This window comes from Schistocerca piceifrons, chromosome 2 (assembly GCF_021461385.2).
Source record: "Schistocerca piceifrons isolate TAMUIC-IGC-003096 chromosome 2, iqSchPice1.1, whole genome shotgun sequence".
Taxonomy (NCBI): Eukaryota; Metazoa; Arthropoda; class Insecta; order Orthoptera; family Acrididae; genus Schistocerca; species Schistocerca piceifrons.
Window position 1 is genome coordinate 40,844,379 of NC_060139.1, and position 16,719 is coordinate 40,861,097.

Sequence of the window (16,719 nt, forward strand, 5' to 3'; positions counted from 1 at the left end):
CTCTTCATTGTATGATTAAACGATTGCAAAACAATCAGTGGAAGCAGTTGCGTCCATGAAACAATAAAGAGTATGCGCATGGTGCAATTTAAAGCGGAACGGCCACATAAAACTAATAGCAGGAAACGCTGATGCCAGGCTGAGGTTCATTGGAAGAATCCTCAGAAAATATAGTGCATCAACAAAGGAGGTATCTTACAACACTCGTTCGACCAGTACCTGAGTACTGCTTGTCATTTTAGGATCCGTAACAACAGCACTGATAGAGGAAATAGAGCAGGTCCAAAGAAAAGTAGCGCGTTTCGTTGCAGCGTCATTTACTAACAAGGGAACCTCCCCATCGCACCCCCCTCAGATTTGGTTATAAGTTGGCACAGTGGATAGGCCTTGAAAAACTGAACACAGATCAATGGAGAAAACAGGAAGAAGTTGTGTGGAACTATGAAAAAAGTAAGCAAAATATACAAACTGAGTAGTTCATGCGCAAGATGGGCAACATCAAGGATAGTATGAACTTGGTATGAACCCTGGTCCGGTGGTTAGCGTGAGCAGCTGCGGAACGAGAGGTTCTTGGTTCAAGTCTTCCCTCGAGTGAAAAGTTTATTTTCGCAAAGTTATGATCTGTCCGTTCGTTCGTTGACGTCTCTGTTCACTGTAATAAGTTTAGTGTCTGTGTTTTGCGACCGCACCGCAAAACCGTGCGATTAGTAGGCGAAAGGACGTGCCTCTCCAATGGGAACCGAAAACATTTGATCGCAAGGTCATAGGTCAACCGATTCCTCCACAGGAAAACACGTCTGATGTATTCTATACGACACTGGTGACGGCATGTGCCTCACATGACAGGAATATGTTGTCGACCCACCTAACTTGTACACTTGGCGAATGGGTAAAAAGATTCTTCTACCTTGCCCGATTTAGGTTTTCTTGTGGATGTGATGATCACTCCCAAAAAAGTGATGAAAACATAAGAGTTTTTCACATAAACTGTAACAAATGAATGCAACAGCTTCACAGTCGCACAGTTTACCCTGTGTTCTGTCAAAACATATGTTTTTAACGTTTTCAAATTTTTCCGTGTGTATACCGTCAAATCCTGCATATGTCCAAGCAAATCTGAACATGTCCTGGGATTTTGGAGAGCGAAGTTAATTATGTGTGAGTGCCTGTACGTTGATAATTGTCTGAAATTTAAAAAAAAATAAACTTTTCACTCGAGGGAATGCTTGAATCAAGTACCTCTCGTTCCGCGGCTGCTCACGCTAACCACGGGACCAGGGCGCTCCTGAGCTCACATTCTCCTTGATGCTGCCTATCTTGCGCATGGACTACTCAGTTTGTATATTTTGCTTATTTTTTTCATAGTTCCACACAACTTCTTCCTGTTTCCTCGATTGATCTGAGTTCAGATTTTCAAGGCCTATCCACTGTGCCAACTTATAACTAAATCTGAGGGGCCTGCGATGGGGAGGTTCCCTTATAAGCACTAAAGTGTCTCGCAGTAGATCAACCAATTCCAGTGACAGACCCTGTAAGAGAGGCGTTTTGCATCGCGGTATGGCTTACTGACAAAGTTCCGAGATCATACGTTCCCAGAGGAGTCAGAAAATGTAATGTTTCTGTGGTGTCACCGCCAGACACCACACTTGCTAGGTGGTAGCTTAAATCGGCCGCGGTCCATTTAGTACATGTCGGACCCGCGTGTCGCCACTGTGTGATCGCAGACCGAGCGCCACCACAAGGCAGGTCTCGAGATACGGACGAGCACTCGCCCCAGTTGTACGACGACTTTGCTAGCGACTACACTGACGAAGCCTTTCTCTCATTTGCCGAGAGACAGTTAGAATAGCCTTCAGCTAAGTCCATGGCTACGACCTAGCAAGGCGCCATTTGTAACATTGCATGTACCTCAAGATAGAGTCTCACTTGTATCACCAAGAACGTTGTAAACCAATGAAGATATAAAAGTTAAGTATTCGAGGAGCTGCATACTTTTCTTATTAGCATTCACTATTTATCCTGTTCCAGAATTCACGCCCGTCTGCGTTAGATAGTGTGCATTTCGGCCTCCTCTATCTACAAGGTGTTGGCACATTTACCAACACATCAGTTTCCTCTTATGTACATCTCGCGGAAGGACCATGAAGATAAAAGTGGAGTGATTCAAAACCACACGGAGGCTTATCGGCCATCGTTCTTTCCGGGAATTACTCGCGACCGGAACATGAAAAAGAGGGAAGTGTCGCTGACACACAAAGAATCCTCGCTCACACACTGCAGAGTGACTTGCTTAGTATAGATGTAGATGTATATTTACGTATAGATGAAGAGGCAACCTGTGGAAATAACAACTAACCCTGTACCGGAATCGCGAAGATCACGGTGATAGGAAGGCAGTGTCGCCGGCGGTGAGGCAGAATGGTTTCTGAGGAGCTGCACCCCAACAACAAGGCTGGTACATCCGGGTGGGAACGGGACAGCTTTCTACACGCGTGCGCGGGCTTCCAAACTGTGACGTCAGCCGAGAGCGCAGCCACCAACCGGGTACCGTCTGTGGGGCGCTTCAGTCGTCTGATGACATCCGCGGAGTACGACGTGCCATGTACACGTTCGGTTGTTAGCGATATGACAACGCGACGTTTTCTGTCCCGCGTGGGACCCTCGATGTGGCCATCTGCTACAATCGTGCTTTTGCTCCTCGTAGCGGCAACCAACGCCGGAAGCATTGGTGAGTCTACATCTGAATCCACGAATAATTAATGTTCTTGTGTGTGCATATGGCTAAACAGGGAGAAAATGTGACGCCTGTCACTGACGCGATATGTGAATATTATCGCTGCGCTATGGTAATGTATGCCAGTAGTCGGTCATATGACTTGATAGGATTGTTAATTAACGCACTGCAAACAACCATGGTACCGTACTCTTCTTCTCTTCTTCTGTAGTGCTCAATCCAAGGATTGGTTTGCAACTGCTACAATGGCAGCTTGTCTCCGTTCTGTGCGTCTTTCAGCTTTTCTCTTCATTTCTTTATAGGTGGTACATCCCACGTCTTTCACGATTTGGTCCATGTACCTCAGCCGTGATCTTCCTCTTGGTCTTTTTCCCTCGCCATATCCCTCTATGATTGTGTTCAGGAGTCCATTATGTCTTAATAGATGGCCTGTAAATTGCAGTCTTCTTTTAACAATGAAATTTCAGAAGCTTCTCTTCTCGCCTGCTCTTTCCAGAACCACTTCGTTTGTGACCTTGTCGATACGTTTTATTTTGAGCATGCGTCTCTAGCACCACATTTCAAAAGAATTTAGCTTCTGGTCTTCCTCCGTCCCGAGAGTCCATGTTTCACACCCATAGCATGCCACACTCCACACACATGATTTCAAAAATCTTTTCCTGATTTCAAGGCTGATGCTCTTAGATGTTAAGATGTTTTTCTTCTTGTTAAAAGCAGCCCTTGCTTGATCATTTCTACTTCTCACTTCTGCCTTGCTCCTTCCATTCCTGGTAATATTAATGCCCAGATAAGTAAATTTATCAGCTTATTCAAGCAGTTCATTGCCTACATTAACTTGGACTTTCACTTGATCTTTTTTGTCGAATGCAATTGCTTTTGTTTTTGCTTTATTAATTCTCATGTTATATTCTTCCCCCATAACTTTATCCATTCTATTCAGTAGAACTACAAGATCTTCTTCACTTTCAGCTAGGACAGCTATATCATCGGCATATTTTATCATATCTATTCGTTGGCCATGAGTTACTACACCTGTCTGTGAATTTTCCCATACTTTTTTCAGCACCTCTTCAATGTATAGGTTAAAGATAACAGGGGATAGTGCTCAACCTTGTCGGACACCTTTCCGTATCTGCACCTCTTCCATATCATTTTTCTGTCTTTATAGTCTATTCCTACTTTTTGGAGTACCTCAAACATCTTATCCCATCCAACATTATCAAAGGCTTTTTCTACATCTACGAAAGCTATGTATGTTGTCAGGTTCTTATCTAGTCGTTTCTCTATTATTAGTTTTAGAGCAAATATTGCTTCCCTGGTTCCTCTATCCTTCCGGAATCCAAACTGGTCTTTGGAGAGCGTAGCTTCGACTTTTTGTTCTATGCGTTTTAGGATAATTGAGGTTACTATTTTAGAGGCGTGAGTAACTAGACTGAGCGTTCTATAATTTTCACATCTTGTAGCAGTTGCCTTCTTTGGAATGGGGATCGTAATGTTTTTCTCAAAGTCTGTAGGAATTTTACCCTGCTCGTACATGTTGAAAACAAGATTATACAACTCCTGATTCAGTTTTGCTCCTCCATATTTCAGAAGTTCAGCTGGGATATTTTCTATACCAGGCGATTTGTTGTTTTTCAGTGTTTTCAGAGCTAGTTAAAACTCTTCCTTTAATATAGGTTCACCTATCTTGTGTGCATCTACTTCTGTTTATTCTTCCATGATGTTTTCAGACATTTCTGGTCCTCTGTACAGTTTTCCTATATATAGTTTCCATCTTCTTGCAACTTCATCATCGTCATCCAACATATTGCCATCTTCATCCATCACAGCCCAACACTTGTTTCTTCTGTCTCCAAAGAAATGTCTCACAAATTCATAGGCCTTGTCAATATTTCCCTTTCTCATGTTGTCCTCAACTGAAATACAGAGATCATCAAGGTATTTTTCTCTTGCTTGTTTTGCCTCTCTGTTGATTCTGTTTTTCAGACTCCTGTATTTCTCTTGGTCTTCCCTCTTCACAGAATTTTTTAATTTCCTTCTTACTTCCATCATATTTAGTAGGTCATTAGTGATCCATTCCTTCCTTTTCTCTGTCCTTTCTTTTCCTATTACTTCCGCTGCTGCTTCGAAAATACCAGTTTTTATTTTTTCCCAGCTGCTTTGGATGTCATTGCAGCCCTCTGTATTTGTTTTATTTTCTGTTTCTAGTTGATAGTGCTTCAGTGTACCGTACTCTAATGCAGCTTAAAAATAAGGGCTTACACGTAGTAGAATCGACCTCGCCTTTTTGTGTGTGTGGGTGAGGGTGGGGGTGGGCTGTGGAATTGGGGGGGGGGGGGGGGTGAGAGAGAGTGTCAATGGGTGAATGATCGAAGTGTCGGGGGTACGTTCGGCAGATTTTCACGCTTTAAATTTGGCAGTATGTAGCCCTGGAGACAACCCAAACAAATTAATTTCATCACGCCCTTCATGCGTCGCCCTTTGTCGACGGAAAGTGCCGGTTTCTTTCCCATTACAAACAAAGTGATTTTTAAAGAGGTACTTTAAGTGCCCATTCAGATTAGTCTAGTGCGGTATTTGTTTTATCTATGTATTAACAGGGCAGTAAAACACGAACTGACGCGCGACTACTTCAACCGCCACGGAAGAGTGCTGCTCAGTTACTGCTGGATTACTGGTCATTTTTACGGTTTTGCTGCCCTCTTAACACATACTGATAAAAACAAATACGCCAGTAGACTACTGAATGGGCGGTAAAGCTTCGCTTTAAAAACCATCTGTAAAAACCAATTTGTTTGTAATCGAAAACATACCCATGTTTTCTATCGTCATGGGCGTCGCATTAAAGACGTAGCGACGCCAGCATCATGTTACAAAAACGAAATTGCAAATTTTAAATGATTTATACAGCTAAATGGTTACAAATAACTGTCGAAGCATCAGAGTAAGTGCGCATGACGATTCTTAGGAGGGACGCCCTGTATATTTTTCTTCGCATTAGAAGTGGATTAAAACTTTCTTAGGCTGTCGTAAATATTTTAACTTCTACCGCGTTTTATCTATGCGCTTTTTGCATTTACTTATATTCTCAGGGCCAAAATGGATTTCATTTTTTATGTTTTAAAAGTTTAAAATTGAAGGTACACAAACTCTTCCTGCTAGTCACTCAACGCTTCATGTTAAGCTTTATATGTTTCCTACATCTACATCTACATCCACACTCCACAAGCCACCTGACGCTGTGTGGCGGAGGGTACCTTGAGTATCTCTATCGGTTCTCCCTTCTATTCCAGTCTCGTATTGTTCGTGGAAAGAAGGATTGTCGGTATGCCTCTGTGTGGGCTCTAATCTCTCTGAGCCCGCATCTCGTGGTCGTGCGGTAGCGTCCTCGCTTCCCACGCCCGGGTTCCCGGGTTCGATTCCCGGCGGGGTCAGGGATTTTCTCTGCCTCGTGATGGCTGGGTGTTGTGTGCTGTCCTTAGGTTAGTTAGGTTTAAGTCGGTCTAAGTTCTAGGGGACTTATGACCACAGCAGTTTAGTCCCATAGTGCTCAGAGCCATTTGAACCATTTTTGAATCTCTCTGATTTTATCCTCATGGTCTCTTCGCGAGATATACATAGGAGGGAGCAATATACTGCTTGACTCCTCGGTGAAGGTATGTTCTCGAACCTTCAACAAAACCCCGTACCGAGCTACTGAGGTGCTACAGTCTGGAGCCGAGCGACCGCTACGATCGCAGGTTCGAATCCTGCCTCCGGCATGGATGTGTGTGATGTCCTTGGGTTAGTTAGGTTTAATTAGTTCTAAGTTCTAGGCGACTGATGACCTCGGAAGTTAAGTTGCATAGTGTTCAGAACCATTTGAACCATTTGAACCCGTTCTTCTATTACCCATCTTTCCACACAGCTTACCTCTATTTTTCTCAGAAATTGGAACATCTTGCACCATTTTTCATTGTCAAAAGCTTTTTCCAGGTCGACAAATCGTTTGAGCGGGTCTCGGTTTTTCTTTGGTCTTGCTTCCATTAACAGTCGCAACACTAGAACTGCCTCTCTGGTGCCGTTATCCTTCCCAAAGCCAATTTTCAATGCTGTATTACAGCTTTCCACATGCATTCAGTAATCAAGCAACGTTTGAAAATTGTGAAAATTTTTGCCTGACAAAGAGCTTCTGACCCATACATCCCCTCAGTAGACCTCTACTTTGTACTATAGTCTATTCAAAATCACTTTAGTATTGACAGCTACGACGGAAGTGGTAGGGAGAAGGCCGCGGCGGAGGCACGGCTCGGATTCAGCCAGTCCCGTGATGGCTGTAGCCACAGCCCAGCAGGCATGTGCACTCTGAGGAGCCAAATTTCAGTCCACAACACGTCCACCTGTGCCGCGATTTAGCTGCAGTGAATGAGTCTGTGCGATAGCTGCACGCTGTGTTTGTTTTGTTGCGGGTTAGGAGTACCATATTGTTTCTGTGACAGTTACCCGTTGTCTTCTTTAACATGTCAGAAAAAAGTGCATCGAAAGTTAGAAGTGGAAAAGTTCGAGTCGTTCTCATGGACAGGGGACTGCTTTACGAGGATAGTGTAGAGAAATGGTTTGTTCGTTAAGAGCTTACTTTGAGAGTGATAAACTTAATGGTGGTTCACTACTCTCCGTTAGCAAGGTAGTAGATGGAACGGCAGCAGCCCTGAATATCAACAAAAACACTGTCGTAAAAATTAGGAAGGATGTGTTTGAGACAAAAAGAAAGCTGGTGAACCATCCAAACTTGGTACTCCCGGCAAGAAACGTTCTATGGATAAGCGTGTTACAAGCGTGTTACGAATTTTAGATTCATTTGCAGAGGATGCAGTTCATCGACATGTTTACAATTAATATCGCAGAAAGGAACATCCCACACTCTCAAAGTTATTGGTGACACTTAAAGAATGAGGACTTTTCGCTATTGATGGAAAGGGAGGATATTGCTGCATTGCGATGCTGATTTTCAAGACAAATATTTAGCGTAAATGTTAATGAAGTGGTTTGGTTCGATGAAACGTGAGTTAATTCTGGTCACGTAGTTAATTGGGGGTGGACAGACAATACGATTAAGCAACAATGCAAATGCTGTCTGGTAAGGGGGGCAGACTGATTCTACTGCATGCAAGGTTTGATGCAGCTTTCCATGCTACTCTATCCTGTGCAAGCTTCTTCATCTCCCAGTACATACTGCAACCTACATCCTTCTGAATCTGCTTGGTGTACTCATCTCTTGGTCTCCCTCTACGATTTTACCCTCCACGCTGCCCTTCAATACTAATTTGGTGATCACTTAATGCCTCAGAACATGTCCTACCAACCGATCCCTTCTTCTAGTCAAGTTGCGCCACAAACTTCTCTTCTCCCCAATCCTATTCAATACCTCCTCATTAGTTATATGATCTACCCATCTAATCTTGAGCATTCTTCTGTAGCACCACATTTCTAAAGCTTCTATTCTATTCTTGTCCAAACCATTTACCGTCCATGTTTCACTTCCATACATGGCTACACTCCACACAAATACTTTCAGAAACGACTTCCTGACACTTAAATCTATTCTCGATGTTAACAAATTTCTCTTCTTCAGAAATGCTTTCCTTGCCATTGCCAGTCTACATTTTATATCCTCTCTACTTCGACCATCATCAGTTATTTTGCTCCCCAAATAGCAAAACTCCTTTACTACTTTAAGTGTCTCATTTCCTAATCTAATTCCCTCAGCATCACCCTGCTTAATTCGACTACATTCCATTATCCTCGTTTTGCTTTTGTTGATGTTCATCTCTTATCCTTCTTTCAAGACACTATCCATTCCTTTCAGCTGCTCTTCCAAGTTCTTTCCTGTCTCTGACCGAATTACAATGTCATCGGCGAACTTCAAAGTTTTTATTTCTTCTCCATGGATTTTAGTACCTACTTCGAATTTTTCTTTTGTTTCCTTCACAGCCTGCTCAATATACAGATTGAATAACATCGGGGACAGGCTACAACCCTGTCTCACTCCCTTCCCAACAACTGCTTCCCTTTCATGTCCCTCGACTCTTATAACTGCCATCTGGTTCCTGTACAAATTGTAAATAGCCTTTCGCTCCCTGTATTTTACCCCTGCCACCTTCAGAATTTGAAAGAGAGTATTCCAGTCAACATTGTCAAAAACTTTCTCTACGTCTACAAATACTAGAAACGTAGGTTTGCCTTTCCTTAATCTATTTTCTAAGATAAGTCGTAGGGTCAGTATTACCTCACATGTTCCAATATTTCTATGGAATCCAAACTGATCTTCCCCGAGGTCGGCTTCTACTAGTTTATCTATTCGACTGCAAAGAATTCGCGTTAGTATTTTGCAGCCATGACTTATTAAACTGATAGTTCAGTAATTTTCACATCTGTCAACATCTGCTTTCTTTGGGATTGGGAATATTATATTCTTCTTGAAGGCTGAGGGTATTTCGCCTGTCTCGTACATCTTGCTCACCAGATGGTAGAGTTTTGTCAGGACTGGCTCTCTCAAGGCCATCTGCAGTTCTAATGGAATGTTGTCTACTCGCAGGGCCTTGTTTCGACTCAGGTCTCTCAGTGCTCTGTCAAACTCTTCACGCAGCATCATATCTCCCATTTCATCTTCATCTACATCCTCTTCCATTTCCATAATATTGTCCTCAAGTACATCATCCTTGTATAGACCCTCTATATACTCCTTCTACCTTTCTGCTTTCCCTTCTTTGCTTAGAACTGGGTTTCCATCTGAGCTCTTGATATTCATACAAGTGGCTCTCTTTTCTCCAAAGGTCTCTTTAATTTTCCTGTAGTTAGTATCTATCTTACCCCTAGTGATATACGCCTCTACATCGTTACATTTGTCCTCTAGCCATCCCTGCTTAGCCATTTTGCACTTCCAGTCGATCTCATTTTTGAGACGTTTGTATTCCTTTTTGTCTGCTTTATTTACTGTGTTTTTATATTTTGCCCTTTCATCAATTAAATTCAATATTTCTTCTGTTATCCAAGGATTTCTGCTAGCCCTCGATTGGTCACAGTGCGGGTTGTGGGGGGAGTAGCAACGCCATCTGTGCGTTCACGCACTCAACAGGTCAGTCTGCATCAAGCCGTGGTCGAGTGAACGTCGTACCTGCGCTAGTTTAGTTTTTGTGGCAGTTTGAAATGTGTGCTGCAATAGAAAACCCCGCCAAATGTGAAGTGCGTGCTGTCATAAGGTTTTTTGCAGCCAAAGGATATTCTGCAGCAGCTATTCATCGTGAGCTTTGTGCCGTGTACGGACCAAGAGTTATGAGTGAAGGAAATGTCCGTGAATGGGTACGTTTATTTAAAAGTGGACGAGAAAACGTTCATGATGAAGAGAGGAGTGGTAGACCATCATTGGTGACTGACGAACTCGTTCAGACAGTTGATGCAAAAGTTCGTGAAAATCGACGTTTCTCAACGTCGGAGTTGTCTACTGGTTTTCCACAGATTTCTAAGACTCTCTTGTACGAGATAGTGACAGCAAGATTGGGTTACCGTAAGTTCTGTGCACGATGGGTGCCCAAAATTATATGATCTATCTGATACCTTTTAGTATCTCCAGGATTCTTCCAGGTATACAGCCTTCTTTTACGATTCTTGAACCAAGTGTTAGCTATGATTAAGTTATGCTCTGTGCAAAATTCTACCAGGTGGCTTCCTCTTTTATTTCTTACCCCCAATCCATATTCACCTACTACGTTTCCTTCTCTCCCTTTTCCTACTCTCGAATTCCAGTCACCCATGACTATTAAATTTTCGTCTCGCTTCACTATCTGAATAATTTCTTTTATTTCACCATACATTTCTTCAATTTCTTCGTCATCTGCAGAGCTAGTTGGCATATAAACTTGTACTACTGTAGTAGGCGTGGGTTTTGTGTCTATCTTGGCCACAATAATGCGTTCACTATGCTGCTTGTAGTAGCTTACCTGTACTCCTATTTTTTTATTCATTATTAAACCTACTCCTGCATTACCCCTGTTTGATTTTGTATTTAAAACCCTGTATTCACCTGACCAAAAGTCTTGTTCCTCCTGCCACCGAACTTCACTAATTACCACTATATCTAACTTTAACCTATCCATTTCCCTTTTTAAATTTTCTAACCTACATGCCCGATTAAGGGATCTGACATTCCATGCTCCAATCCGTAGAACACCTCTTTTCTTTCTCCTGATAGTGACATCCTCTTGAGTAGTCCCTGCCCGGAGATCCAAAGGGGGGACTATTTTACCTCTGGAATATCTTACCCAAGAGGATTTCATCACCATTTAACCATACAGTAAAGCTGCATGTCCCCAGGAAAAGTTACAGTTGTAGTTTCCCCTTGCTTTCAGCCATTCGCAGTACCAGCACAGCAAGGCCGTTTTGGTCAGTGTTCCAAGGCCAGATCAGTCAATCATCCAGACTGTTGCCCCTGCAACTACTGAAAAGGCTGTTGCTCCTCTTCAGGAACCACCCGTTTGTCTGGCCTCTCAACAGATACCCCTCCGTTGTGGTCGCACTTACGGTACGGCTATCTGTATCGCTGAGGCACGCAGGCCTCCCCACCAACAGCAAGGTCCATGGTTCATGGGGAGGCGGGGAGGGGGGAGAATGAGCTTGGTATACTATAAAGAAGTAACAAAAGAATGATTTTATGTGTAAACGAACATTGGTTAAAGGAAGAAGATATAAACTGTATGTACCATCAGGTTTCAAATTAGCTACCTACTACTACAGACCCAGTGAATCTTATGGTGGTTCATCCATATATGTTAGCAATGATCTAGACTTAAGGTTTTCTGTTCTTGAAGTTAGTGACTTATGCATTAAAGGTGTTTTTGAAGCAGCTGCTTTGATTATACGTAGCATACAGCTCATAACGTTTTCTTTATATCACACTCCTGAAAGTAATGTAGAACAATTTATAGAATGTTTAGAAAAACTTGCGATCAGTATAGAAAAGAATGCTAAATACAAAATATTAATTTTTGGGGATCTAAACATAGACATTAGGAAAATAAAAGCCAGTAATGTTAATTTAGTAAATATATTAAGATCCTATAATCTCTTCCATGCTAATGAAGTCCTACAAGGCATTTCTTCTGTCTTGAGAATCTAATAACAAATGTATACAAATGTCATTTCGAGCTAGGCTTATTTAATACCGATTACCTGTCGTACCATAGAGGTATATGGATGAAACTAACTACTGTAAAACCAAAAGAAGGCCAGAAACAAACTCAGTGTGTGAGACTATTTTCAGAGAAGAACTTAAGTCAATAGACTGGAATACTGTTATACATTCCTCCAGAAATGTGGATGAAGCCTTCAGCACATTCCTCAAAATGATTTCTGAAATCTTCCATACATACTGTCCACTGTTAAAAAAACAAAAAAACAGTCAGGAAACCTAGCTACTCAACCTTACAGAAGTGGTTTTCACCTCAATTACAAAAACTAGGACTATTGGTAACTACTTATCATGATAAGGTCAAAAAGGGAACAGTAGATACAGAAACTTACAAAAATTAGAAAATAAAATACAGATCTGAAATTCAAATAGCCAAATATAAAGCAAATGGTGATTTCATTAAAAAATCACACAATAAATGTGAGGCCCCATGGAAAGTAATAATAGCAGAGCTAGGTATTGATATAAACTATAAAGACAACACAGATGCTGCTAACATTACTGTTGATGATTTCAATCACTTTTTTGTCAACTCTGCCAACCTTAGTCTCTCAACGCAGGAGAAACAGAATTCCAATTCTACACATGCACCTATCTTTCAACCAACATCTGACAGAAGTTTTCAACAAAACGTTGCAAACATACTTTCAGCTTGTAAATGGAGAGAAGTACAAGTAATTGATATAATTAAAGCAACCTCTAAATTAGCCATATCTGAAGATGTTTATGGCCTGTCAAACTTTGTAATTAAAAAACTTGTAGTTCTTATATCATATCCTCTTTGCATACTGATAAACTGGATGCTCTCTAGTAGAAACTTTCCAGAATGTCTCAAAGTCAGTTGTCATACCATTTTACAAAAAGGATGACAAGTCCTGTATCAATAATTATTGCTCAATTTCGCTTGTGCATACTCTCTCAAAAATAATAGAATATTGCATACTGCAGCAAATATGCATACACCTATCTCACAATAATATATTAAATGATTCTCAGTATGGATTTAGGTCTAACTCACCAATAGTCAAAGCAGTTGAAAATCTTATCTCTTTTGTACTAAGCTCATTCAAGTCAGAATTATCTGCTGAAGCCATTCTTATTGACTCAGTTAACCACAAATTATTATTAGATACTGTGTTGCTATGGAATCAGACACTTGGAACTCTCACTAACTGAATCATACATCAGCAACAGAAAACAAAATGTAAAACATAATGGCCAAAAGTCACAGACTCTAAGTATAAAATGAGGTGTTCCTCAGGGCTGAGTGCTTGGCCCTCTACTATTTATATTATTTTTTAAATGACTTTATGAGTAACTTACCCTGTAAATCTATCCTCTATGCTGATGACACAACATTAGCTAAGTGCAGAAAGGATATAAACAAATTGAAGGAAGAAAGTGAAGATGTCTCAAAATATCTTATATCCGATTCAAAGCTACTGAGTTAACTATGAACCATGAAAAGACTGTCAAGATAAACTTCAGTCAATCAAATAGTAACACTGCATTATCATCTGTTAAACTAATAGGGATATACGTTGACTTGCAGTCAACTTGGGACACACATACAGCTTATGTGTGTCAAAAGTTATCACAAGTTATCTACTTACTACCCAAACTACACACAAGATTTATTACTTCATTCATACTACACCTTCTCTCACTGTCATCTACATTGTGGCATTCTTTTATTGGGTAAGGTGTAACTCCCTAGGAGCCAAAAAAAATTTTCACTTGACAGTAAAAAGCAATTAGATGTCTTTATGGAATCAATGACAACAAGACCTCATGTACACCTTACTTTAAAGACTTAAAAAATTCTCACAGTCGCATTTTTTTACATATATTGTTGCCTATTAAATAGAACACTTAAACCACTACACTATAAGGGAATCTGTTCATCAACACAATACTCGACAAACAAATATGATTGATATACCCACAACCAGGCTTAAGAAAACCTAATCTAGCTACGACTACACGGGCAAAAATTAATCAAACTTTACCTGCACAGACTCAATTGGTTTCACTGGATATTTTCAAAACTAAAACCAAAGTTTGGGTGAAGGAAAATACTTTCTATAGTACAGAAGAATTTCAGAATAGTTGTAAAGATGACCTAATTTATTGATAAATTAAGGCTTACTGTTGTGTATAGATATGGGTGTAGAGGCAGCTGTAAGCTAATAGGGTACAACACTCTATATTTTTTATCATGTAATATTTTGTTATATGAAACATAATGTACAAATAGCTATAATTCCTCTAACGACATCGATTGCATGTTAATGCTGACAAATTAAGACTTACTGTTATGTACAGATATGGATGCAGAGGCAGTTATAAGCTAATAGGATAAAACACTGCTATATTTTTACCATGCAATATTTTGTTATGTAACACAATTACAAATAGCTGTCATTCTTCTGACAACATTGATTGCATGTTAATGCTGAAAGATGGATAAAATAAATAACAGAGTTGTTCACATGATATTCATTGGACTATTGCCTGTAAACATGTGCCACATCAGTGCTCTTGGAAGAGAGCTGTGGTGGTGACATCGCTTTGTTCTAATTCCCGTGTAGTGATTTGCAAAGATGGAGAATAATTAAGGACTTCGTAAAGAAAGGTATGAAAGCAAAGGACATTCATGCTCATTTCCAGAATACACTTGGGGAGTCTGCTCCTTCATAGTCAACTGTTGCCAAGTGGACAAATGAATTTAAATTTTGTTGGGATAGCTTAGATGGTGATTCGCCAAGTGGTCAGCCATGACGTGTCACTGCTCCAGAAATAATTGCAAAAGTGCACGGAACAGTCATGTGTTATAGCCAATTGAAAGTGCATGAAATTGCTCACATTTGCCAGATGTTATCTGAAAGGCTACATCACATTTTAACTGAAGAATTAGAAATGAAAAAATCATCTGCAAGATGGGTGCCATGACTCTTGATGCTGGATCAAAAACGCATAAGAATGGACATACTGGAACAATGTTTGGCCCGTTTTAGCAGAAACGAACAAGATTTTTTGCGCCAGTTTGTGACCACAGATGAAACTTGGGTGCACTGCTATACCCCAGAGATAAAACACAGTCGAAGGCAGTGGAAACATGCTGATTCTCTGCCACCAAAGAAATCAAAGACAATTACTTCAGCGGGAAAGGTCATGGCATCAGTGTTCTGGGATGCGAAGGGGATTCTGTTTGTACATTATCTCCCCGCTGGCAAACAATTGCTGGAGAATACTATGCTAACCTCCTGGATAAACTGCAACAAAAGATACGCCAAATAAGGCCAGGTTTGTCAAGGAAGAAAGTCATCTTCATTAAGACAATGCGCGCCCACACACGTGCCATCGCCACGGCAAAATTACACGAACTAAGGTGTGAATTGTTGCCTCACCCTTATTATTCACCTGATTTGTCTCCGTCAGTATTCCATCTCTTCCCAAAACTGAAAATTTTTCTTGGTGCACGAAGATTGACTTTAACAAGAATTGATAACTTGAGCTGACAATTATTTTGCAGGCCTGGAGGTAACTCATTTTCGAGATAGGGTCAAAGCACTGGAACATCGTTTGACCAAGCGCATTGATCAACAAGGAGACTACATTGAAAACTAAAAAATGTTTCAGTGATGTAAGTACTTTTTTCTATTCCATTCCGAAAACTTTTCAGACTACCCTCGTATATCGACAGTCTCATACATTCCAAACACCAACACAAATAGTCGGTTTATTGCCAGTTTCCTAGTGATTTTTGAAATGTCGATGCAATGTTAACTGTCTCTTCCGCCCTGTGTGGTCTTAAGTGTTCAAACCTCTGTTAAATTCTGATTCTAATAGTGGATCCCTTATCTCTTTCTTATCAACTCTCATTGCTTTTTCTTCTATGATGTCATCATATAAATCTTCCACCTCCTAGAGGCCTTCAGCGTACTCCTTCCACCTATTCACTCTCTCCTTTGCTTTTAACGGAGGAAACCCCAATGCACTTGTAATGTTATAGCCCTTGCTTTTAGTTTCACCAAAAGTTACGAGTTTTATTGTACGCTGAGTCTGTCCTGAAAATTATTTCTTTTCGATATCTTCACATTTTTTTCATGCAGTCATTTCGCCTTAGCTGCCCAGCACTTCCTATTTATTTCATTCCTTAGTGACTTCCCTTAAGTTACCTCAACGTTTTTGTACTTCCTTCTTTCGTTGATCTAGCAAGGGTGGCGACTTTCCAAAATTTCTGTGGGTGCATACCAGGGGCAGAATGTAGTATATGTTTTCTTTAGAGCCTCATTATTTTTTAAAATGATTACCTTGCATTTATAATCTTTTATAAAGACTGCCTGTGTTATGAAGAATTGTGATTTGATAAAGTAAAATATACCAGTACTACAAGCATACACTGCCGGCCACGGTGGTCTCGCGGTTCTAGGCGCGCAGTCCGGAACCGCGCGACTGCTAGGTCGCAGGTTGGAATCCTGCCTCGGGCATGGATGTGTGTGATGTCCTTAGGTTAGTTAGGTTTAAGTAGTTCTAAGTTCTAGGGGACTGATGACCACAGCTGTTAAGTCCCATAGTGCTCTGAGCCATTTGAACCATTTGAACAAGCATACACTGAGCTGCTCTTGCTCAGTCAGTAGCACAGCTGACTTGCAAGCAACAAAAATGAGATCAAACTCTGGTTCAAATGTATCTGGACGAATTAGACACAGGCCCACCTGCAAAAATAAACTTCCATACACCGCAATTTCCAAAATAT

General features: G+C 40.9%; 1 protein-coding gene across 1 annotated transcript in view; it reads left to right on the forward strand.

Moving 5' to 3' along the window:
* The first annotated feature begins 2,418 nt into the window (after positions 1-2,418).
* Positions 2,419-16,719, forward strand: part of LOC124774617 (serine protease snake-like) — a 217,153-nt gene continuing 202,852 nt past the window's right edge. Inside the window, exon 1 of the mRNA XM_047249495.1 lies at positions 2,419-2,728. Coding sequence (XP_047105451.1) covers positions 2,419-2,728 — 310 coding nt within the window. The remainder of the gene's footprint in view (positions 2,729-16,719) is intronic.